Source organism: Arctopsyche grandis, chromosome 7 (assembly GCF_051622035.1).
Source record: "Arctopsyche grandis isolate Sample6627 chromosome 7, ASM5162203v2, whole genome shotgun sequence".
Classification (NCBI taxonomy): domain Eukaryota; kingdom Metazoa; phylum Arthropoda; class Insecta; order Trichoptera; family Hydropsychidae; genus Arctopsyche; species Arctopsyche grandis.
Window position 1 is genome coordinate 5,920,241 of NC_135361.1, and position 26,337 is coordinate 5,946,577.

General features: G+C 38.9%; 1 protein-coding gene across 2 annotated transcripts; it reads left to right on the forward strand.

Annotated features, from left to right (window-relative positions):
- Positions 1 to 275: 275 nt before the first annotated feature.
- On the forward strand, positions 276 to 25,121 carry LOC143913985 (ral GTPase-activating protein subunit beta). Of its 2 annotated transcripts, XM_077434040.1 has the most exons (29): positions 276 to 379; positions 620 to 817; positions 883 to 1,129; positions 1,225 to 1,254; positions 1,534 to 1,768; positions 1,841 to 2,001; positions 2,077 to 2,219; positions 3,405 to 3,522; positions 5,349 to 5,513; positions 7,362 to 7,451; positions 7,527 to 7,649; positions 7,720 to 7,794; positions 8,877 to 9,042; positions 9,113 to 9,322; positions 11,854 to 12,029; positions 13,674 to 13,811; positions 13,989 to 14,123; positions 16,141 to 16,362; positions 16,432 to 16,538; positions 18,984 to 19,090; positions 19,166 to 19,257; positions 20,215 to 20,395; positions 20,475 to 20,607; positions 20,680 to 20,781; positions 20,853 to 21,058; positions 21,133 to 21,653; positions 21,732 to 21,818; positions 24,458 to 24,707; positions 24,781 to 25,121. In XM_077434040.1, exons 1-29 carry the CDS (start codon positions 344 to 346, stop codon positions 24,893 to 24,895), a joined length of 4,569 nt encoding a protein of 1,522 aa, XP_077290166.1. In that variant the 5' UTR covers positions 276 to 343; the 3' UTR covers positions 24,896 to 25,121. The 2 variants fall into 2 exon arrangements, with proteins under 2 accessions (XP_077290166.1, XP_077290167.1); XM_077434041.1 differs by lacking the exon at positions 5,349 to 5,513.
- The last annotated feature ends 1,216 nt before the right edge of the window (positions 25,122 to 26,337 follow it).

Consider the following 26,337-nt stretch of genomic DNA (forward strand, 5'->3'; position numbering starts at 1 on the left):
CGTATTCAATCTTTTGATAAATTAATAAGGTACTCTTCTATTTTTACAAGGTCTTTTTGTAATAATAAGTTACATGTTATTACTAACCAGACCAATGTTCAAAAAACCAGTACTGTGCTGTTAAAACTAGTGCCTGTGATTATTTTAGATGAGGAAATATTATAGTCGTTGGCCATGCAAGTCATTGACCACTTCGATTTTAACCCCAAGAAATAAGAAACTAAAAATATTAGAGCATATCTGAGATAAAAGGTCTTTCGGCCAAAAAGTGCTTTATAGGGTAAAGTGACAGTTGACAGCTCGTCAGTGAATAAGTATTTCAGAAGATTTATACGCTTCACCTATGAATGTGGGTGTATTTAATAAAGTTAATTATAAGGTTCGTATACTTCAGTCCAACTTTATTTCAGTGATAAATAATTTCAACTTTTTATTTAATACACACGTCACGATATTATAACGGTAAAGTCGCAATCATAATAAACACACAGACGTGGATTTTATCGCATTCGATGTATGCATTTGCAATATTGCGTATATAGCATGAGTTGTGTGTGCCATCAAACTGACATCCAATATATATAGAATTCAATTAATTTACCTGTTTGAATGTATTCAGGAACGTAATTTGAGCGGTGGTTCCTCTCAAATGTATGGAGAATGGAGCTGCATAGCTCTAGGCGGAGGAGCAGGTCACGGAGTACTAGGCGCCCTACGAGGTGGAGGCCGAGAAGTCACTCTCGCAGTCCTAAAACAACTTGTCCCACCTCCCCAACAGCAAAGAGTTGAACACCCACCATTGAACACACACCAAGAAGTATGAGTTGATAATCCAATCCTCAAGCATCGTTCAGAGTTGTATCATAATGTTCTAACTTGCAGGTAGAATGGGTGATGGAAGTGATACGTTACGGCCTATCGTTGCCTCTGACCGAACAGGACGCATTACGGGATTGTGTCACGGTGTATTGCGATTGGCTATCGGCTCTGTTGCCGAGCAATGCCGTGTCCGGATCGATCTCAAACACGACGCCGCCGATTCCAACTCCGGTTTTAAACGAACCTGAACGGTACGCCAGACGTATCATAGAACATTTGCACAATTTATTCGTACCGAGGCCCGGAGAAGGTATGCCGACTGATTGTTTTCAAATATGTACATATATGCACCCACAATATAATATAGATTAAAAAATAATGTATACCCTTTCGATTTCTTGCAAGTATTGCCATTTATATATCAGGAAGAACTCGGTAAGGACACTTTGGTTTATCTAACAATCACTATAATAGAACCATCGTGTTAAAGGCTAGAATTTGACGAGCGAGGGGTGTACCGTTGTTTCATTCGCACTTCTTCATCTGTATCTGTATTCGTTGACCTTCATCTGTGCCACACCTTTGTCAACTAACGTATGTACATAAATATAAACGGTGTGGTTCAGATGAAGAGGTGATGCAAATAGAATAGCGTCTTGTTCGTCAAGTCCTAACCTTAAGCTTTGAATACTTATCTGCTTATTGTTTCATCAGGTACGGATACGATTAATAAACAAGCGGTGTTGTGCCACCGTGTGTTGCGAAGCGTTCAGCAAGTTTGCGCACGTGCCAATCTTTCACAAGAGACTTGGTATTCGGCATTGTCTTTCCTTTTAGCCATTAATGATACCCTCTTAGCTCCACCCGCTGTGAAAGATGACGTCGCTGACCAACTTTGCGAACGCGTACTCTCCGTTCTGTTCGAAGTGTGGATCATTGCCTGCCACAGGTTTGTCCTGAACCTCACTTCATCATTAAACACACCACGATCAGCTTTTACCATTACGAATATTCGTCGCAGATGTTTTCCGAGTCCACCGCTGTGGAAGACCTTAAGAGAAGCAACCATGCGATGGCGGCATCGCACGGCTTTGACCGAACAGTGGACACGTGTAACACTTTGCCTCACGGCGAAATTACTCTACAATATGTACGGGCCTATGTTTCCAATTCTAAACATCAGTAAGTGCTTGCGGAACGTTTGCTGCCTCCGAATTCAATCTTTGCATATGTATATTGACCATTTAATGTTTTCAGACGAGGAAGACGTCAATTTGATCCCTGGAGACATGTCTTATGATAATATATCCCAGTCTTGGTACAGAATGTTGCATACTATTGGAAACCCTGTAGATTTATGCAGACCTCAGATCATAAGCCAAACTCCTCAGTTTCTACAAGTTTGTCATGTCAAATGTTATTCCAGGGCCGCGCCTACTATATGTACTAATGTGTGCAACGCACACAGGCGACTGAAAGAAATGATAGTCGAAAAAATTATCTTCCTTAACCCTTTGAATGCTGACTAACGCCGATCGACGTTTTGCCAAAAAGTCCATGGGCATGTACAAAGTAAACAAGAATACTACCCCCTAAGCTTTTCTAGGTAGTGTTGAAAAAAAATGCATTGAACATAGATCGTGTAATCCGTGTCAATGTTTACAAAGACTGGTTTATACTGGAATTTCTGAATTTATAACCGTAGCAGAATTTCCCGATAGAAATCCCTTGGATAGAAATGGCTTGGCATTTATATTGTGAGCATTACATTTTAACAACAATGAAAAAGATGGAACTAGTTTTGAGAAAATACATTCATTAATAGACTACTTTTGTTTATTTTATATTGTTGCAAGATATATTAGAGAGTCTAAACACACCTTTACAAAACTCGAAATCCTCGGCGGTAGTTATCTAGGGTTCGTTTGGTTTACCTATAATTTTTATACGTGTTTACTATTGGATTTCTAAGTAATTCTAGTTGGAAATGTTGGCGAAATTTTCAGTGTGACGGGCTTTCAACAGAAAAGACGTCAGCACTCAAAGGGTTAAAAAATATGAAACCAGACATCGTACTTTTTAAAATGCATTTAGTTTATCTTGTTGTATACTTGTGGATTGCAAGTTATAACACACCCAAATTATAATTCGGGGAAATAACGGGATAGCAGGTATAGCTTCGGTCCGCATAGAGCTAGGTCTTTTATATTATATTATCTTTGCGACTGCCAGATGTATTTCTTCAAGGATTACAAGGTGTATTAGTTGAGTATATGGAAAGAACAATGTCCTAGATGTGGGATTGGGGGTAAAAACACAATATTTTCAAGAATGAATTTGAAAACGTTCAGTATCTCTTGTAGTCTGAACTAAACGTTTTGGTTTTATGTCTGTTTTTCTGGTTCATTTTTATTGTGATTAAAATTTTCAACACTATACCCCAAATTAATGTGATTTATACAAATGCTGATGAAATTAAAGAGCGGCCGATTTAAGTTGCTGAACTCCTAGGCGCGGCCCTGTGTTATTCGTTTTACATTTTTGCTATTTGATGTTTATTATAGCTTTAATTATTTTGATTTAAGTTTGCGATAACGCAAGAAGACGCATGCGATCCAAGCCAACATCCATGCTTATTAGCATTACCGACGATATTTTTGAAAGCAATGAAAGGACTCGCCGCCCAAGTGGATGCTTTCTTAGGTGCAAATTCAATTTTTATAACTTATATGCAAATATTTTAATCTAACTGTATTATCCCGAATAAAATGCGATGTTTTTTTACTCCCATATATTCTATTTATCATATATTCTATTTATGGGGGTTTTTTTTTCTTATATAATATATATGAAAAAATAGAATAGAATCCAATATATATTGATCGCATTATATTCGAGCTAATACGGTGTATATTTTATTTAATTGTGCAGTTTTAAATGGTATTATATGTAAGGACACCTTTGATTTAATGAAGTTGCCGACTGAGATGTATGCTCGCTCTTAGAGCTGACGGTTTATAAAACATGTGGCAAATCATCGGCGAAATGCTGATCACTTGTTAGGTCTATAGCTGCTAAAATCACACCTACATATACATACAAATGTACGATGATTTTGGTCATCAATATCAGTGGAAGTGTCATCCGCCATTAAGATGGTGAAAAAATATCGTTTTAGACATGTTTGAAAATACTTTCTCGTATTTCTTCCTGACGTTTATCGAGCGTTTTTTTTAGCCTCTTCTAACTTTTCGCCGTCATCTGACCATGTCAGATTTTAACATTTTTTTAAACCTCATAAACGAGAAGAACCCAACAAAAACCATTATCATATTCGAATTCAGTGAGTCAAACTTAGTAAAGATCGACTTGTCTCTGCTTCAGTATTTATTTTTGTTGCTTAGTGTAATTGTAAATATAATTTAATATGATGATAACTTTTGAATAAGAAAAAAAAACAGTTTGAAACATGAGATGAGACACTGTATGGTACATGAACATGTCTAGCATCAATCAGTCGGTGGCTTACGTCCGATTTAACATTGTATTAAATTCGAACTACCTCGATTATTTACAAGGCATATTTAACATTTGTATCTACATATGATCATGTGTTTCATCTATTTTCATTCCAATTAACAACACTGTTGTATTTAAATGAATAATATAATCCAATATATGTAGATATAACACATTTAATGTAATTCGCTTAGCTCATTGTAATTTATGATGTACATATATTAACCCTTTGCCCGCGGCAATAAATATAGCGAACAAGCCCTGTACGCGGCACCCTTTTCGCGAATTTGGCAATCGAGTTTTCGACCTTAAATACAGATTTTAATATTTACTCAAGTAACCAGATATGTTAATTAATACATAAAGTATTATTTTAAATAATAAAATACATAATATATCTCGTAGTTTTGGCTAAATTGTCAAATAATCATTCTTCATACAATTGAGACGTATCGTCGCCATTGTTCAACATACGTGACGTCACATAAACGAGGTTTCAGTATGGTTCCACAAAAAACTAATTTTGACTGGTATATATTCATTTTAAGCAAGTTGAATAGATGGCATTCAACTCTTAGTAATATATTCAACCAATTTTGAACCTTAAAATAGTTTAAATATGCGCATATTTGGCTCAAAATCCCGTGCAAAGTTCAGAAATTCTATGGAAGACAGCCGCGCTACAGACTTTTCGCGCAAAGCTTCCATAGAAGATGGCCGCGGGCAAACGGTTAAGATTCGTTTCATATGAACATTTATATTATACTAACACTTGTGGTGTACGATTTTATGTGCTATATGTATATAGTGGCGTTGTGGTTTTTTATTCTCGTGCTGCGGAGTATTGGGTTTTGGTTTCGAATTGGTGATATTGTCTCGTGTACAGATGTTTTATCGGGTGTTACTGTTGTACATAGAAGTGTCTAAATGTGTGTATTAATCTGAAATGATTTGAGTTATGATTTTTTATATTAACTGTTGAGTTGTATATCTTTTGGCAATGGGTGCAGGCATTAGCCAGCCGAGCTGGTGGACTGATTTGTACGAGTGCAGTTCAGCGGGGCAGAGTGCTGCACAAAGTTCAGGGCATGCTACAAATCAAGGTGCGGGAACACCACCGCCACACAGACGCCTCGCTAAGAGCTTCAGTGTCGCTAGCGGACACCAGACTAACCGTAAGGAGTCTGATGCATGTTTATATAATGATGTCCCTTCATTTTATCACGTGTTGTTTTTATTTTTGTGATCATTCTTCGCTTTCTGATGAGTTTTTTTTTTATTTTTAATCCAATTTTGTGTGTTCAAATATTTAATTTTATGCAATTTTTTTTTTTTTGTCTTCAGCAATATTCCTGCAATGATTTTTTTTATATTCTAATAAAATGTCAAATTGATTCAATGTAAAAATGTATACATAAAGATTATATATTTTTTTAATTTTTTTATATGGTATGATAAATTGGGCCTTTATTTGGCTTAGACGGTGAAAAATGTTAGTTTTCACTCTATTATGCACAAAATGGGTTAATTATGCACATTGCACATAAGAATCGTAATGCTTATAATAGATAGCTTGTTACAGGGTTCTCCCTAGAAAATACTTGAAAAGAGGAGAGGTTTTTATATTGAAGCGTATTCTACTGCATAAACTTTGATGAAGACTCGAAAAATGAACTCGTACCAAAGAATTAAGATTGGGAGTGGGGGTAATGAATCTCACGCATACACGCGTACTTGTCCCGTAAACCATCTACACTCCTAATCTTAATGCTTTGGTACGAGTTCTTTTTTCGAGTCTTCATCAACTCAGAGTTTGTGCCGTAAGGTGGACCCATGCGTAGGGGTGGGTTCAGGATCCAAATGAAAGGCCAAAGCCGCTTCACAGCATTTATTCAACGATTCCAGAGGTTCACACGCCACCACCGCTCACTCCAGAATAATCTGATCTACCGTGTGTACCTCCTTATAAAAGACAAGTTATGCAGCAGAGCTTCCTGATTAATTAATGTGTCTATTGTTTACACACCCACTCGCCCAGGTCTGTGAGAACTCCAGTGTATCCTTTGTTCAGGCACTTACTTAGTCCCGTTAGCCTATTTCAGGGTCTCTATTGTTCACCCACGGATGCACTTATACAGTGGATACTCTCATCTATGTAATAGATATTTCATCATAAGATAATTAGCAGTGGCGTAACAAGTGAGGGAAACCGGGGTATCGCACCTCGGGTGAACCAAAATATATTTTTAATTAATGTTTTTCACAAAATGTCATATTTTATAGTAACTTACATAGGTTCACTTCGAAAAGTAAAATATGAGCGGGTGCAAATTCATTTACAAACGTTTAAGTTGATCAGTGTTCTTTGTAGTCCGTCTGTTGGATAGTTTTTCTAGTCTTTGTATTGAAAACAATAGTGTGGCGTCAGATTTAAGCTTGACCGTGAAAGTGGAAGTTTCATTTAAAGTCAATGCTTTCTATACATATATATTTCTATACATATACACCCAAAAAAAAATGCTCGCCCCGGACGCCATTTTTCCTCGCTACGCCACTGACGATTGGTGTTGAATGTTTCAACTTTTTTTTTATGTTTCGTTTGATTTTTTTTATTTAATCCTCACTTTTTATGCCTCTACATATATACAGCTAAAAACTATGAACCTCCTAAGTATGTATCACATTATGATACATAACATTACTAGATTATTCTTTAACTGAAACGGTTAGTAATGGCAAATAAAAAGGGGCTAGGGAGAACTTTGTTTATTGTTTTATATATTTTTTACTGTAATTGCTATTATTTATTTCCCACAATCTATTCTATAGTTTACAATGCGCTTGCATGTTATCACTACAATGAGCCAGTATTACTATCAGCATTTTTATTATTTCATATGTACGAAAACACTCGCACTTTTTTAATGATTAATACACCACATGCATCTATCCTCATACAAGTCATTCTGATCAGACTGGTTACTTTTTTTATATGTAATAACGAGTCGTGTAACTAATTTCAGGATTACCGAGATCGTCCCTCATAGGTCTAACCAGTAGTCGTCCTGTGAGCGTTGCTCCAACTACGCCACCGAATCCTATACCAATCGCTAGTAAAACACATGCCTTCTTAATTGTGTTGTATAAAATGTCATTATTTGGTTCTTAAAACCGACTATTGCTCACAGGTAGTACTGAACGTCCGCCACTTGCACCGGTGAGGCCCAGAGTCAATTCCATTCTACACCTCTTCGGCGACTGGCTTTTCGAAGCGGCTCTTATTGGAACGTTCACTCATAGCGCTTCCACTCGTAAGCTATTCTCATTCAATTTTATATTCGTGTTGAAACTATACTGTTACAAAAATTAATTGTATTGTAGAAAGAGTTGAAGGAACGCCTCCTCCATCATTGCCTGATCTTCCGTCTGGTCTTCAAATACAGAACTATCAAGCAGGTATGTATGCGTGCTTTCAGTTTTATCTGTTCTTTGCTATATGTGTAGGGTTGGAATTGAACGAAAGGCTGATGTATGGGATATGGCTGAGAAAGAGTATTGTTGCGTGGACGTGAAGAGGGGGCTTCCAGAATCGGAGAGAAAGACGCAGGAGGGTTGTAGAAGGTGCTTATTCGTGTGCTCTCGTCGGCGCTCCAGGTCGGAATGGTTTCCAGACCGAGAGCGCCCCATATTTATACCCGTTGGGCACAACACACATACATACATACACCTGTAAACTATTGGTCGATGAGTGGGGCAATCCCATTGGCCGTTACGTACGGCTTATTCATTCGGCGAGGAGATTTTGGCACAAACGAGAGATCAGGTGATTAGCGCTCGTAAGCCATCGGTTCACGAGCGCCACCCACCTAATCTCTACGTTACGGTATGTTATGGGGATGATGATTGATTGTGGGGTGAGGGATGAAAGGGACAGAGATGTAACCGCCAGTCGCAGTTAGACCTGTACTCCTAGCGGTCGGCCGTCAAGCCACCACCTATATCTTATATATTGATGGCAGTCTGCGTAATTCCAACACGGCACCATCAGCCAAAGGTCCAGCTGGACAGTTACCACCTGATCCAGTTTCAGTGCTACCTTGTGGTCTAACACGAACCAATCCACAACCCAACAGTTGAGCCCACAAAACGCAAACTTCGGACCGACGCCACGCCACTTTGGTTTCGGTATATCTCAAGAGATTATCTGGAAATCAAGTATATAATTGAATATTATTATATATATACAATTTAGGGTTGGAATTTCTCAGCCATAGCTGATGTATGGGCTATGGCTGAGAAAGGGTATGTTACGACTGATTGTGAGAAAGGGATGAAAAGGGGTAGAGATGTAACGGTTAGTCGCAGTTGGACCTGTGCTCCGCGCGGTTGGTCGCTAAGCCTCTGCACGTATCGTCTTAATAAACAACATGACTGAAAACCGCACGTGTTTGGTCTTCACCTCACCCGCAACATCCCAACTGTGGTCCTGAACAGCGTCATCTGCCAGGATTTAATACCACATTTATTTAATGTTTTAGGTCGAGCTGAAGCTCTCGGCGCATTGTGTCGCGTCTTCACATCTAAACAATCCAGAGAAACTGTCCTTGCAGCTTACTATGCACGATTTTATATTGCTGTCCAGCGTGGACTTCAAGATCCAGCTACAGTTCCTAGTGTCCTGCTCAATGCCGCAGACATATTTAGGTGATAATCAAGATCTACTTAAACTTGTTTGCAATTATTTCAAATTTTATCATTCAAATTTCATTTCCAGATTGGACCTAGATGGAGTTTATATTTTAGTACCTGATTTTATTGAAGCTTTAGAAAAAGTTTTGCCTGAGAAGGAATTGAAATTGAACTCTGGCAATGTTGACAAAAAAGAATTGAGAAGAGCGAGCATTTCAATTCTTCTTTCCTTGCTAGTTGTTCCTCATCATTTACAAAATCTTCCTATCAAAGAGTTGCCGGGAAATCCTGACAGGTATAATATACAATAATCTGTTTGACTTTATTTAGCGATGGACCGACCGAGTGGAGGTGAAATTAATAGACTTAAAGGTCTATTCATATTATCCGGCAGTTCACGGCTACAGCACAGCACAGCAGCTCACGTAAACGACAGTTTCTTTTCATTCTATATACAGAAACACACGTTTTGGCATGTTCAAACAAGTTTTAGCCCAGTACAAGGCAAAATTGGCTTGCATATAGATGACAGAGCGTGACGATACGGCGAAATATTACTTGCGAATATTTCCACAGTGGCCAGAGAAAACCGGTTTTTGCTTGATTCGTTTCAGTAACATGTACTGCTGTACAATACGAATAGATTTTGTAGGTTACTACTGTTACGTCTACGCCACGTTAGATATGAATATGTGCATATAAAATTACCAAAGAATACTTTTCGTACGTGCTGTGCTAGCATGAATAGACCTGAAATGGTAAGCTTATAAATAATGCTTTACGACATGGTTGAATTTGGGTGGCCATCCTTTGAGTTGGGACCGATTGTTGGTGGATACTACTTGGCTTCTTTCCCAGCCGTTACATCAATTAGTCGTGCATTAAATCACGCCGTAATTTAATTCCTATCGCTTCACAGCATTTACATATTTAACGATCCAAGAGGTCCACACGGAACTACCGCTCACTCCAGAATATCTCCTCTACTGTGTTACCTCCTTATAAGAGACAAGTTGCGCAGTATAGCATCCGTTGGCGTGACTATTGTCTAGGCACGTAAAAGTCTACCTTGGTGAATCTATTGTTTACTCACGCACTCGCCCAGGTCTTTGAGAACTCCAGCTTATCCTCTTTTCGGGCCCTTTCTGAGTCTCGTTAGTCTAATCCGGGGTCTCTATTGTTCACCCACGAATCCACTTAGACAGTGGATACTCTCTCTCTCTCATGTTCCCACGTAACAATGTTTTCTTTAAAACCAAAATCGTTTTATATATGTATGTATACTAGTTACCATATTATGCTTTCGAGCAGAGTGTCACGGGTTCGATTCCCGTCCTTGGTTTGTGAGTCTCCTATCAGAGTTTGCCAATTTTTCCGATTTTCATTGAAACGCTTCCTGTAAAATTGGCATTCCCTCCCCAATTTCTCTCGCAAATTTTGAGTTGTTCGGCGTCTAAAGGTTCGCCGGTTTGATAAAAAATTTCCCCATGGATGTCTCTGTGGATGTAATCGTATAAAAATTTGTATACTACATATAAATGCTTATTGATTGTATTACATAAAAAAATGCTTGCAATGTTTGACCATAGATGTCATATAATGTAAAAGTATATAATAATTATGTACTATATGTATGTAATTTGGTTTGTTTTTTATATGTATAGTCGAAGAAATGTTATATTAATAGAAGTGGCTTTAGGCGTCATATTGTTTTCAAGTGACGATTGTGCACATACAATCCTAAATAATTTTAGCATCAGTCGTATTTGATGCTTGGTGCTCGACATATGTTTGATAAAAACTTCTCTGTTTGTTTATATTACTCGCAAGGTGGGCAAGCGCATCGTTAAAAATTGCACAATGCATTCAAAAACACACAATTAACAACATGGGATACATTTTTATAAGTAAACTGATCCAATTCATTCCGTGCGTTGTAGCGTATTTATAGAGACGTACCTCGTAATATTGACAACAATTATTTATTCATAAGGGCCCTTCTATTATTATTATTACATTTCTCTGCGTATAGTACACACGTTGCTTTGGAGCGATCTGTAGTAAGACGATTGTACATGATTAATTGAATAAAAATAAAATATATATGATTATAATATTGTTACGTACACCGCCGAGTAAGTGCAATCGGATTAGGCCGAGTAGCATCCCAGAAACTGTGTGACCGTTATAATTGGTTTCAAGGATTGTCTCTTGTTTACCTTACACGCTTATATCAGATTTTTTTAATGCCTTCTGCATATTTCATACAGATTAGATATTAAACTAATCCGTGTTAAGGCACTTATAAAAGTGATGTTATTAAAAAAAAAAGCGTGTTGTTGATAGATAAAAAAATGTCTCGAAAATATACCAATGCTGATTTAATTAATATTTTATTAATATTGCTACGTACACCGCCGAGTAAGTGCAATCGGATTAGGCCGAGTAGCATCCCAGAGACTGTGTGACCGTTATAATTGATTTCAAGGATTATCTCCCGACTGTGCAAGTAGGCTAAACAATGGTCACCGAATTAGCCGCTATTGGTCCCTTCTCAGAAGTGACCGATACCGTGGGACTGAGTGTCGTGGGAATACATATCCGGGTACATGCCTAAACAATAGGGAAGTAACCGAACGTCGAAGATGCCCTGAGCGACCGATCCGTTATAAGGCGGTACTTAGGCGATATCAAGACATTCTGGACGGAGCACTGCCAGTGCGTGTTCTCCTCAATCACCAATAAATGCTGTGAAACGACTTTGGCATTTTACTTGGATCCTCCACCCACCTCTACGCAGCAATATTATATTTATAAATTTTTCAGAGGATTAACCTTTGGAGATTTGAGCGCTAGAGTTTCATTGCTAGTCGTCGGTGCCGTTCAGGCCGAATGGTGTCCACCCTTGGCCGTTCCATTGCTATCAGCTCTCTATCTCTGCATCAGTCACGCACCGACAAACGCTGGCCAAGGCCTACTCGGAGCACCGCAGACCGCCAGCGGTAAGAAAATTCACAATTGATGGCATAATCAAGTAACATAATGATCTTAAACGTAACTTGAATAGTGTTTTATGCGGGCTCTTCACTCGCCCGTGAAAATCGCGCCACAACTCAATGAGTGTGGTGACATATTTTTACTAACACCTTAGCGCCAGTGGCGTAGCTAGAAATTTTGGGCCCTGATGCAAAAATTTCTCCCCACTTCCTGGCCAGTTTGTTCGCTCCAGATTTTATTTCTTTCGTAATTTACTAACATTCTCATATACTAAGCCCACTTTAGTATATTTCGATATTAGATTTCGTTTCTGAAATGTCTTCGCAGTCGAGCGGCTCCACGCCTGGTTTGTTATTGACACGCCTACTTAGCTTATACGCAAGTGTATAACAGTGGCGTACGGTGAAATTGTTTCAAATCGAGCGTGGGCCGTGATGGTTTGCATCATTCTGCGAAATGGTAGTGTAGGAATCTCATCACCGTAATCGAAACCATCGAAATCTATTGCGACGGAGAATATATTTCTCACGCTCAACCATTGACGTCATCTCAAGTCGAAGAACACCTGCAGCCATTACACTAAATCGAGTGGAACGACGCCAAACATTCTAGCATATTCCGCCCCAACAAGCCAAGCAGAACGACACGAAATCGAAGAACACCTGCAGCCATTAAACTAAATCGAGTGGAACGACGCCAAACATTCGAGAAACGTCCACCCTTATCGACAAACCACATTCCTCGCACACATAAACACCACCTGCGACGAGTCACGTGGATCCCCGAAAACAATATAAAAGGAGGTCCACCCCAAACAACTTCAGTCGACCCACAGCAACAATTACACGCGACACACAGTAGCGGACCAGTCGACATCCAGCATCTGACCAGCTACCACTGCACTACCCTACGATGGAAGAACGCTTGCAACTCAGCCGGATCCAGAGCAACGACACATTGCAGATCCAGCGGCCCGCACGACACCAAGTCAACAGCCAATAGCCGTCTCGAGAACACTACGATTCCAGCCGCTTCAACAACATATTTATACACTTGTATATTCAAACAATAAAGTACCTTATTCAAACAAACAGCAGTATTAACTACCAAACACAGACGAACTCGTCTATAATACATGGCGGACTGGTGGTGAAGAACACCTTCATAACTAGATCAGTCCCCATAGTAGCTACTCCACTGGACTTCGCACAGAGTTCCCCGCCAATAACGGGGAACGTCGCAAACCGGTATTCGACAGCTCGGCGACGAAAGAATCACGTTTTCACCGTGTGTGTGAGTCGAGATGTGAGTGTGTGCGTTTCGCTTCGCGTCGTGACGCGTCCCTTCGTCGGGAAAACAAATACGGGGAACGCCACAACGCGCGAAATGCACACACTCACATTTCGACTCACACACACGGTGTTCGCGGCCGCACATGATGCGAGTGAAGAGCCCGCTTTACAACATTGTAGAGAACAATGCAAAATAGTAATTCAACCTTCGTTTTTTTCATTGCTCAATTGCAGTTTAGTTTTGCACTTATTCGTTATTCCTTGTTTAATTTTCGACACCGCATAAGTGTGTGTCGCGTTGTCGATTCTCATCGCTTAGCTTGTATTCATGCTTTTATGCCGAATGTCGGGCCTCAGGGCGTTCGGAAGGAGACAGCACCGGCCACGGAGCGCATAGTTCATCCAGCAGCCTTCACGGAACACCTTCATCCATCGACGATTTACCAAATGCAGATTCACTTTTAAGGGACATAGAACCCTCCACACCCGGCTTTGGTAATACATTTTTTTTTCTTTTATTTTTTAAATCCACTGTTTTTTTTTTTTGTTTTTTTCATTATTGTTTTTGACATCACGTTTATAATTTTTACTGCTTATTATTTTTGCATTTTATTGCACGTGTTTTTCGTTGTTGTTGTCGTTGTTTTGCTAGCGAAGATTTCGTTTTTGTAGGCTCTGGATTACTAGTTCGTGCCACGTATTTGGTGTGCCATCGACTCATATCCTCGTGGAAGTCTGATCTCATCGTCTCTCTGGCCGCTCTGGAACTTCTCGCAGGCTTAGCTCGTCTCCACAACACTCGCTCAGGTAAAATTCATCGGTATTGATAAACAATGCACGCTTACAATGTTAATTTAAAATAAAAATATATTAAAACCATAACCTATATGTTAATTGATGTTGTATTTGTTGTTTCTATTTATGTATAATTGACTATATCAGGCCCGGCCCTTGGGTATATGGCACCCCTAGGCAGATTGGTTTAGCCCCCACCCCCCCCCCCCCCTTTAATTTCGTGAAAGTTCTTGGAATTTTATGTTGAAGAAAAATATATCAAGACAAGAACAAAAATTTTTATTCAAAATAGGCATGTTTTATGTATAAAAATGAATAAAACAAAATAGAATACGGGAACTATGAATAAATTCAACAATGAATTGAAGAATTTTATAATTTTATTCTTTCGAATATGATTGGTTAAGATATTAAATTTCGTGAAGCAAATCCATCCCTGATATATTTGTGTGGTAGAGAATCCTGACAGATGACGCTGGTCAAGACCACGGTTAGGATGAAGTGGTTGAGGTGAATACCAAACACGTGCGTTTTCAGTCATGTTGTTTATTAAGATGATACGTGCGGAGGCTTAGCGACCAACCGCGCGGAGCACAGGTCCAACTGCGACTAACAGTTATATATTTGCCCCTTTTCATACCCTCTCACAATCAGTCGTAACATACTCTTTCTCAGTCATAGATTTGTTGAATGCATGTCCGGAAAGCTTACTGTGAAATAAAAACGGGAAAAAAACCTCTTACTAATAATATTCGTCATCGCGATTTTACCGACGGGAAAGTATGAAGCGCCAATGTGTAGTCAAGGAAATGTGCTCGTTGGGAACCTCGTTACCAGTTGGTTTATGACGACACGGCGTTGAAGAGACATTGTCGAGTTCCAACCATCACTTGAAACGGGAATGGGATTTGTATGCCTTATTCTAGCATTGCAACGCATGTCGGGTTCAGCTAGTTTTATATAAAATACAATTCCAAATTACCATTTGTAGCAACGACGATTGCTTTTTTTCGTTTATTCGTTTTTAAGTTTTATTCGTGAGTCGTTGATATTTGACAGTCAACTTCCTGCGTTCCTCGTAAATTATAATATTTTACAATCAGTATTATTACTCCGAGTAGAAGAACTAGAATGTTTTATAAGTTCAAAGAAAACCAAATTATTTTTCTTTTATATTTTTGTAATGAACGGATTTACGCGCGTCTTTATGCAGAGGGCGCGATACGTCGTTATTCTTCCAAGAGTCGAGTTAGGTGGAAACGTGGACTAACCTTGGGATAGTTATATATGTGTATATAGTCGGGGAGGTTCCTGACTGCAAGTCGTCTGCGTTGATAACAGCTTCCTGGCTCCGGAAGCTGGCTCTGCGGTCGAGTCACAGCAGCGGGAGGGGGGAGGCAGGAGACAAACTCCGTACTGCCTCGTGTGGACACAAGATGGCGATCTCTGGGCGTCTCTGAAGACGCTCGGCGGAGATGCTGGAGGTAGGTCCGTCCCGGATGGTGGCGGGCTGTCGAGAGAGCGCGTCTCGATACTTCTCGAGAGGGGTATGGTGTTTGGCGCGGTAAAGTAACTGGTGCCAACCTAAAGATTACTACCGCTACCAACTGAAGGGACACTCGGGAGAACGTCGCGTTACATTTTCAATTTAATAATCAAAAAATGAAAAATGGGGGCGCCTCGCAGCGCCCCTTATCTATGGCGCCATAGGCACGTGCCTAGTCTGCTGCACCTTTGAGCCGGCCCTGGACTATGTATATGTAATATAGAGGTTTTGTTTTAACCGTGAATATAAATGATTAAATAAATGTCTTTAGATACTTTAGGTATGATATTTTTTGTTTTGCATGCGTCAGATTTTGTAATAGGTAAGAATACGTGTCATAATTTCCTATATATTTCTTCTCGTAGAATTTGTGTTGTATTAGAATGATGCATGTTTTGTTTGAATGTTCAAATAATTACTTACTGAAAATTTATATATTATAAATGTATTAATTGAATTTTTATGTCGAATATACATATATAGATAGTTTGGAATGTAAACGAGCCGTACGCTGGATATGTGATTATATCAGCGTGCAGTGTTCAAGGCCACCGCCAGCTCACTCTCGAGACCTTCACTCTTCAGTCGTCGCAGCTTATCATTGTTTGGCCGCTTGGTTGAGGGCTCCTCTTCTAGCCGACCCGGAATGTCTCGCCACTGTCATGGAAGTCGTAGAGCTCGGCATATCAGGATCGAAAAGCATCGGTCAGTGTGATACTTTCGTTTAAATATAAACGCAATACTTTTCGCTCATTGGTTTTGTACCTCTTGTAGGAAAACCAGGCGAATCGCTTAAGATGAAGGACGAAAAGGAACTGAAACCAGTATCGATGAGAGTACGCGATGCCGCTGAAAATTTACTCGCTTTGATTTTAGAACAAGTATTATTATTTTTTCTTTATATTGCTCATCTATGTATATATGTTACACCGAATCCACGAAATTGTCTATTACAAGCATTCGGCAAGAGAATTGCCGAATGCGTGAAAAATGCAAGCACGTTGCCCAGTTCACGGATTCCGTAAATTCTTTGCCGAATGCGTGAACTGGACAGCGTGTTATATTATAACCAAGTGTCAAAGTGACAGCTGAATAAGGATGTTTAATTTAGTTTAATTTACATATTATTATGTATAATATTTTATTTTATTTTATTTTATTGTCACAAATCAATACACACTCGCCATTACAGATTTGCTCCAATGCGACGGGTGTACGTTAATGAAATACATAAACTATCAGAAATCAGAAATACAGTAATACATACATGTACAATCAGAATATATAGAATATAACAATTAATCAGAAATAATAATCATAGTGACATCTATGGATTATTTTTAGATTTTTTTTTTTGTATACAATTTTTATACATACAATAAATACGAAATTATAGAGATGTCGATAGAGATATCTATAGATTTCAGATTACTGTGTATAATTATTACAAATTATACACAGGCAGATTTTTGTGACAACAGGATTAGATCTAATACCAATTTTCAGGAACCGTTTCAGCAATGATCAAATAAAATTGGCAAACTCTGATAGAGAAAAGATCGATTTGGAGTCACAAAACCCCCAAATCTAACCAGCAGTGGCGAGGACTCGAACCTTTGACCTCAGTGATGCTAAATATATACGCTATCACTAAGCCAAACTGCTGGCTAATGACTCCATACATATGTTTCACTGTTAAAATATTGATCAAAATGTATAAAAATGGCATTAATTTATGTATAAGTCATATGAGATGATCGAAATATAGGTATGTAGTCATATTATACATAAAAATATGTAAATTAAACTAAATTAAACATCCTCATTCAGCTGTCACTTTGACACTTGTCCACGCTGTCCAGTTCTAAAAAACAACACGGAAGCGCTGCTGTCTATTTGCCGACTCCATGCTTTGAGCAGACAAATTCTTGCCGAATACACGCATTCGCCAAAAAATTTGCCAAATCCGTGAACTGGGCAACATGCTGGCATTTTTCACGCATTCAGCAATTATCTTGCCGAATGCGTGTAATAGACAATTTCACGGATTCGGTGTAACATATACATATATAAAATTGAATGTTTGTCTGTCTGTCTGTCTCGAATAGGCTCTTAAACTAATGAACCGATTACGATGGAACTTTCAGGATTTGTTGTATGCATGTCCGGGAAGATTACTGTGAAATAAAAACGGGAAGAAACCTCTTAATAATAATATTCGTAATTACGATTTTATCGAAGCGAAAGTATGAAGCGCCAGTGTGTAGTTAAGAGGGCTGTATACCCGAAATCTCTTTTGTTGCTGTTCCTTTCTTCGATATATATATTGAGGGAATGCGACAGTTGCACTTCGACTAGATAATACGTATTTTAAATCGACAAAATTGAGGTTTCGTATTCTCCAGTTTTCTCCTCCGAAGATGGACCAATTTTTAAAAAAAATTCATCATCGATATGAGAAAGATATTTTATATGCAAACGTGCGCGTATTATTTTTAAATTGACCGTTAAATAAGCACGCTGGACTCTTTTCGTGGGTGTAAAAAAGAGGCGATTTTATAGATGTTTGACGGCTCCTAACTCATATAAAATATAACTAATCAAAAAAATAAAAGCACAGATGCATGCCAATGGTGGATATCCATAGCATATTAAAAAATAATTTCTCTAGTACCACAATTGAGGAAGGGAGAAGTGTAAAACGTTTGTATGGACAAGGCGCTGGTGTTCAGCCTTCGTAAGGAAATGTGTACGTTGGCAAACAACTTGCGCGCAAGCATGCCAACGTACAAATACATTACGTACCACTCATACCAACCTGACATTACGTACCGCTCATAACAATCCTACATATGTATATATAAATCAATGTTTGTCTGTCTGTCGCGTATGCGTTACTATACTTACTATAATTTAATTTGATTATTAAGTATTTATTTGAAACTGAAACATTCACTTATCGAAACGCATCGAGAAACGGGAACGGGAATTGCATGCATTATTGTGCGATGGAGCGATGGAACTTTCAGGATTTATTGTATGCATGTAAGGGAAGCTTACTGTGAAAAAAAATCGGCCAAAAATAGGAACGGAAACGAGAATGAGTGGCATTTCAACGCAATAATTTCAAATGATTTCGCGTCGCGACATGCGTTGTTAGGGTAAAATAAACAAATAATTGAATAATTTCAAATGTGTTCGCTGCCTGCGTTTTTCCGACAAATGGGAACGGAAACGGGAATTGCATGCGTTTTTGTGGCACTGCACCCCGGCATGGGTTCAGGTAGTCCTGTATATTTCGCTTTGTACAAATTAATCCTTTTTAGGTTGGAGGATTTCCAAGTGCGTGTGGATCTGCATCGTTAGGTTCTCTTCTCGATGAACGCACTCTAGCCCGTCACTGTACTCCGTCAATTAAATCGGCCACACATCGGTATGTATTTGTTTTCTGACTTAACATATTTCTGTTGAAAAACTGCTAATACACGTGTTCTTATTTAATTTGCAGATTCCGTTATTTCGTCGCCGATGATAGTACTCTTTTAGCGCTGCTAGAAGAACCGTTGGCCAATGATCAAGATCCTCAACCCACTCTGACAGGTGAGCTTTATTACTTTATCTATGTACGTAGCTTAAGTTTAAGCGTAATATCAAATCATGTATAAAATTTAGTAAGCATCTGTCAACCGGGTGTGGCAGTTTACTCTTGTTCGATTTTTCCTCCACTATTTTTTTCGACCCCTTAAACACATGTGCTCTTCCTGAAAAAATTCAAGTATACTTCTTGTATCAATGTGATGAAAATAAAAAAAATCACTTAATTTAATAAACCGTAAGTGGGATTTTTTCCTCTGAGAAAAATCAATAATGTTGTGACCTCGATTCTTTCCACACCCCTGAACGTATCAAGGTGAAAATTTATATTTGTATTCTTTATGTACATACTAACTTAAAGTTGGTAAGGTTTTGGTCAGAATTCGTAAACCGGAAGTAGTATTATTTGGTAAATGGATTATTAGTCACATTGCGGTGGTCACAAATACAATTTTTGCCATAATATCGCGAATACGCAATATTTGGCACTCAAATTCTCGTTAGTATGATAGTTATCGTTATTATAATGGACTTTCCGGCTGCCAGATGTTCCGTTATAGAGATTTTAGTGACTTTGTGACCAGTAATCACCGAACCGTATTATTTTTAAAACAATATTTCATTATTTTATTTTGACCTTTTAAATTATTTTTATTTTCTTGATATTTAATATGTATAATGATTATAGTGATTTCAAGTAACATAAAAATTTCGAACAAAATCCGACAACCGGAAGTAGAACTTTTGTCTTGTGTTAAGTTTCCCTACATTTGCGCTCAATTTTTTAACGAAAATGCTCTCATAACCGATATGTGTGAACGTGTATGTATGTTTAATTATTGAATTTCGTTTAATATTACTCAAATACATAGATAAAGTCATGGGTTGGTCACATTCGAATTTTTGTTATTTTAGTGTTAAACTTTTAGTATTAAAGATATCAATGAATGCTTTTGATTATAGTTATTTTGCGCGGAGCATTCGGAAGACATGCTTGGACTTTACAGCTGAGACAACTTGCCCGCAGCAGAGCTGGTGGCCGTGTGGGTGCTTCCAAAGGCACCAGACCAGTTACCTTTTGGGAGCCACCGCCTACTGCTCCACCGACTTGTTCTCCATTGCCCCAAGGACCACCATCGGCTGCGTAATTTGTTTTATATTATCATTTCGAGTATATTCAGTTTCATATGAATACATTTTTCATAATCCTATTTGCGTTTCAGCGACAAATCTTTTCCATCGTTAGATAGTGTTCTAAGATCGTTGAATGATCCCGGCGCCAATCAATTGTTCAAGCTTTTAGAAACCCAAGCTGCAATTGAAAAAACTGCACGGGACAATCCAGACGCACAAACAGTACGATTTTTCAATTATCTAACTTTAATCAGTTTATATTGCTATAACAGCGTTATTTCTGTAATCACATAGAATCCTGAAGAATGTGTTCCACCGGAGCCTGTTCAAGATTTCCAAACTGCTAGACTATTTTTGACACACTTTGGATTTTTGAATATTGGAAGTGATAGAAAGGTTAATATAACAAGTACGTGTGTATATTAAAATGATTATAAATTCTTATATTATTATTATTGCAAGCACAGGCTGGCGTCCAGCGTCTTTTAGCTTTGGATTCTTCAAGTGAGGAGTTTAGACGAGAGCTTGGCTGTTTGGATAAATTGGGTGCTCGTGCTGCTGCTACAGCTCATATTTTCTACTGTGCACGAAGTCAACGACATCCTCAAGACGTTCTGCGAAATACAAGACAGCGAGAGTCTGTCAGTCCTGCTTTTCTTGAAATGCTTAGAGGGTAATTCGAATATTGCAATACAATTATAAGATAATCTTTAATATACTTGTACTATATAAATTTTGTTTTTAAAGGCTTGGGCGTCCTGTCAAAGTCAAAGATCACGCAGGATGGACCGGTCATATCGACACTAGCTATAATCCGGTTGTTTCTTCCGAGGTCGAATCGGACAGTCAGGAGAATTACGAAAATTCAAAAGCGTCATCAGCGTTCAGTATCGATCCTGAAAATCATGGAGGGGCGCTTTATAATGGGGACACTCACATACTATACTGGGCTGATGCCAGTTCTGAAATAGCTTTTATCGTTCCCACCGATAAAGACGAAACGGAAGTTGAAAATCTGCTGGAGTCGCACAGTAAGACCGACGCTGATGGAAATTGTGTGTCGAATTGCAGTATGGGTTCTGGAAACAGTTGCTCGTCTTGGGACGTTTCGAACAATCCCGCCAATCAGATATGGTATGATAGAAGTATCAGCGAATCTACGAGCAACATAGCAGCTACGTCCATCAAAGCCAGCGTGGCCGATAAGCCTAGAACACTTTCTTTGGACTTTGAAAAACATTCCCCGAATTCTAGTTTCAGCTCTGCTGGTAAAATATATTAAAAAGTTCTAAACAATATCACATATTGTACTGCTTTTATTTTTAATTTATTTTGGAAATTTTCAGGTAGCGGAAGACGCAATCGACAACATTCCACAAAAATACTTATTATATGGCTTGAAAGTTATGAAGATCACTTAGACTTGTCGATAGGTATGTGCAATATACTTTTTATTCATTATGTTTATTTAACACTAGTTTTATGCCCGTTGAAATTTCAACGGGTGCTTTCGCATTGATACATGATTTAAAATAAAGTTACAATATGAATATTAATAATTAATTGGAATCGGAACTGAAACAGAAATCGGGAATCAGTGTTGCCAATTAAATTATGCAATAAAAAATAATAATAAAATTATAAAACCCAAAGTCAACATCGAAGTCGAAATCGGATAATATGAAAAGTACGTATTTTTACATCGCGTGACGTAAGCAAAAATGCATGTTTAATTTACAAAACCCAATACTCACAATTATGTATAAAAAAACCCCGGTCATTGACCTTGCAACCTTGAATATTTAAAATTACATATACATATATATATATTTATATATATATATATATATATATATATATATATATATATATATATATATATATATATATATATATATATATATATATCTAATCTATAATTTGGAAAGAGACTTTGTATGTATCCTTGGTCGTCGTCGTCGTCCGTAGATCGGTGACGTCATCGAACACGTGTTTCGATTTTTTTTTTTTCGATCCATGGGCGCCGATTTGTTTTTTTCGTTTCAATGGATTCACCCCCGCGGGGGCGCAAGGTGAGTAGCTTCATGGGGGCGCCAGGGGCGCCACAAGGGGCGCAGCCCCGTGGGGCCCCGAAGGGGGCCCGGGGGGGCGCAGCCTCATGGGGCCCCAAACGGGGCGCAGCCCCGTGGGGCCCCGAATCATGGGGGCGCGGATCATGGGGGCGCGGATCATGGGGGCGCGGAGGGGCGAAGCCCCAAAAGGCATTAACTAAGGGGGGCGAAGCCCTAAACGGCATTTAATCATGGGGGCGCGGAGGGGCGAAGCCCTAAAAGGCATTAACTAAGGGGGGCGAAGCCCTAGATGGCATTAAATCATGGGGGCGCGGAGGGGCGAAGCCCTAAAAGGCAACTGATAATGGGGGCGGAGCCCTAGACGGCAATTAACCATGGGGACGTGGAGGGGCGAAGCCCTAAAAGGCAACTGATCATGGGGGCGAAGCCCTAGACGGCATTTAACCATGGGGACGTGGAGGGGCGAAGCCCTTATCGGCAACTGATCATGGGGGCGAAGCCCTAGACGGCATTTAATCATGAGGGTGCGGAGGGGCGAAGCCCCAAAAGGCATTAGTTAAGGGGGGCGAAGCCCTAAACGGCAGTTAATCATGGGGGCGCGGAGGGGCGAAGCCCTAAAAGGCATTAGCTAAGGGGGGCGAAGCCCTAAACGGCAATTAATCTTGAGGGCGCGGGGGGCGAAGCCCTAAAAGGCATTAACTAGGGAGGGCGAAGCCCTAGACGGCATTTAATCATGGGGGTGCGGAGGGGCGAAGCCCTAAAAGGCATTAACTAAGGGGGGCGAAGCCCTAGACGGCTTTGAATCATGGGGGCGCGGAGGGGCGAAGCCCTAAAAGGCAACTGATCATGGGGGCGAAGCCCTAAACGGCAATTGCTCATGGGGCGTGGAGGGGCGAAGCCCTAGAAGGCAAAGGCTCAGGGGGGTGCCGAGGGCGAAGCCCTAGAAGGCAAAAAAAAAAAATTGATTTTTTTTTTTGATTTTTTAAAAAATTTTTTTTGATTTTTTTTTGATTTTTTTTTTTATTTTTTTTTTATTTTTTTTTAAATTTTTTTTTAAAATTTTTTTTTTAAATTTTTAAATTTTTTTTTTTTTTTTAATTAAATTAGCTTAGTCATGTTTAAGCGGTTTATATTATAAACACTGAGCGAAGCCGGGTAATACAGCTAGTATATATATATATATATGTATAGATCGCAATTAAATTGTGTTATTTAAATCAATCGCTCTATCTCGACTATAGTCGAATGGTCTGCGTACACTGCTGTAGTCGTGCAGGAGTAGGTTCGATCTTGCGAATTAATTTTTATTTTATTTTTCAAATATCGTTAAAATATATATTAATTTCAATTAAAAATATATATTTAATTGTTTAATATGAAAAGAAAAAAGTGGTTAAAAACCTCGCTAAATAAAATTACTATAATTACGTATTTTTACATGGCGAGAATGAAAAATTTCAATTAATGTTTAAAAAAAAAAGGACTATTTAAATATTGGACGATGGCGTAATTGGTTAGCTCGCCGAACTCAGATATACCTATAAGAGGATATTTGTATTCGCGGGTTTACCGGTTCGATACCGCTGCAAAGTCTCGACGAATGAAAAATAATACAAAGTTTAGGCTTTTTATCGATTCATTCATTATGTTCGGCTAGCGATAGGACACACACAGATTAGCGTCTTTATATATGTGGTAGAGAATCCTGACAGATGACGCTGTTCAGGACCACGGTTGGGATGTGGCGGTTGAGGTGAAAACTAAACACGTGCGTTTTCAGTCACGTTGTTTATTAAGACGATACGTGCGGAAGCTTAGCGACCAACCGCGCGGAGCACAGGTCCAACTGTGACTAACCGTTATATCTCTGCCCCTTTTCATCCCCTTCTCACAATCAGTCGTAACATACCCTTTCTCAGCCATAGCCCATACATCAGCCTTTCGTTCAATTCCAACCCTACATATATATAATAATATTCAATTATATACTTGATTTCCAGATAATCTCTTGAGATATACCGAAACCGGAGTGGCGTGGCGTCGGTCCGAAGTTTGCGTTTTGTGGGTTCAACTGTTGGGTTGTGGATTGGTTCGTGTCAGAGCACAAAGTAGCACTGGAACTGGATCAGGTGGTAACTGTCCAGCTGGACCTTTGGCTGATGGTGCTGTGTTGGAATTACGCAGACTGCCATCAGCTCTTCGTCATACAGCACTCAATATTGCCAGACGAGCTCGTTTACATGACGATAGGTACAATTCATTTAACCTACTGAAATTCTACACTACAAGATAGTGAAAATTGATTTTTGTTTTGTATTTTCAGCTATCAATTACCACACGTTCGGAGAAGACATAAAATTCAAGAAATTGCACAAAAATTTAAAAGAGATCTGAGCGAGCCGGAATTACTTACATCTTTGTTTGCAGATCCAGTCTAAATGCTATTTTCATTGAGTATCTTATTACTTATTAGTCTTTATGGATAATAATTATCATTATCCAAAAAAAATTTGAAATATTTAAATATTCTACTAAAATTATTTTTGAATTAAATTAAAACTACTGAAATTTTAGCTGGACAGTACTATATTTATATTAAATCTAACAGTATTATTTTTCACTTTATTTAATCTGGCGAATAAATATATTTTCAGTTGAAATTGTATATGTAGTTTATATATAATTTTATTGTATTATATATATCATAAATAGGAATTTATGTACTTAATTTATTTTCACATCTAGGTTATATTTATTACATTGTATGAATAATAACTTAAATAAAAATATTGAACTATTCATTCCCACAGTCCAACTTTGACTCCAACCCTAATTTAAAATTGATTTTTTCCCATAGGGTTAATTTTCAAATAACTCCGGAGTTCACTAAAATCTGGTACTCAAAAACTCCATCATTCGAAACTACCCACGCGAAATATTGTACTAACGAGAACTCGAGTGCCAGATATTCCGTATTCGCATGTTTTTTTGGCAACGATTGACGTGCGCGCGATTGCAATTTGCGCAATAATAGAAAAGGTATTGGCGAGTCATTAGATACGAAATTGAAGATTCGGGGTTCATATTTGACTAGTAATCACTGAACCAATAAATTCAGGGTAAACGAACTACTAGTCATATGTGAACCAGTCACAGGACAACCGTTCGCTCTAGATCGGACACACGTGATCACCCGTCATACTAAAACTGGTCACACCCAAAAATTGGTCAACCAGTTTTCTCGTGACCGATTTTAGGGTGTGACGGGTGATCACGTGTGACCGATCTAGAGCGACCGGTTGTCCTGTGACCGGTTCACATTTGACTAGTAATCACCGAACCAATAAATTCAGGGTTCGGTGATTACTGGTCACAAATTACTTGTCACAAAGTCACTAAAATCGCTATAACGGAACATCTGGCAGCCGAAAAGTCCATCATACTGTAGGAATCTCGTCATAGTCATCGTCATCGAAACATTCGAGAATATTCCGCAACAACAAACCACATTCCTTGCGGAACTCACATTCATCAAAGCAGTTACTGCGACGCAGAATACATTCCCGAAAACCAGACGTCGCACACCTGCAACCATTATATTAAACTCAAGCGGAACGCCCCTACCAGTCGAGTGGAACCAAAACGGTCGAAACACGCCGCCACCATTAAACTACATCGAGCGGAACGGCGCCAATCATTCCAGAAAATTCTACGCCTCGACAAAAGTGCATTCCTCGTTTACGCATCAACAACCACATGCGCTTACACATCAACAACCACTTCCATCAATCATTCCAGAAAATTCTACGCCTCGACAAAAGCAAATTCCTCTCTTACGCATCAACAAACCACCACCATCGATCAGGTGATTCCAGAAACA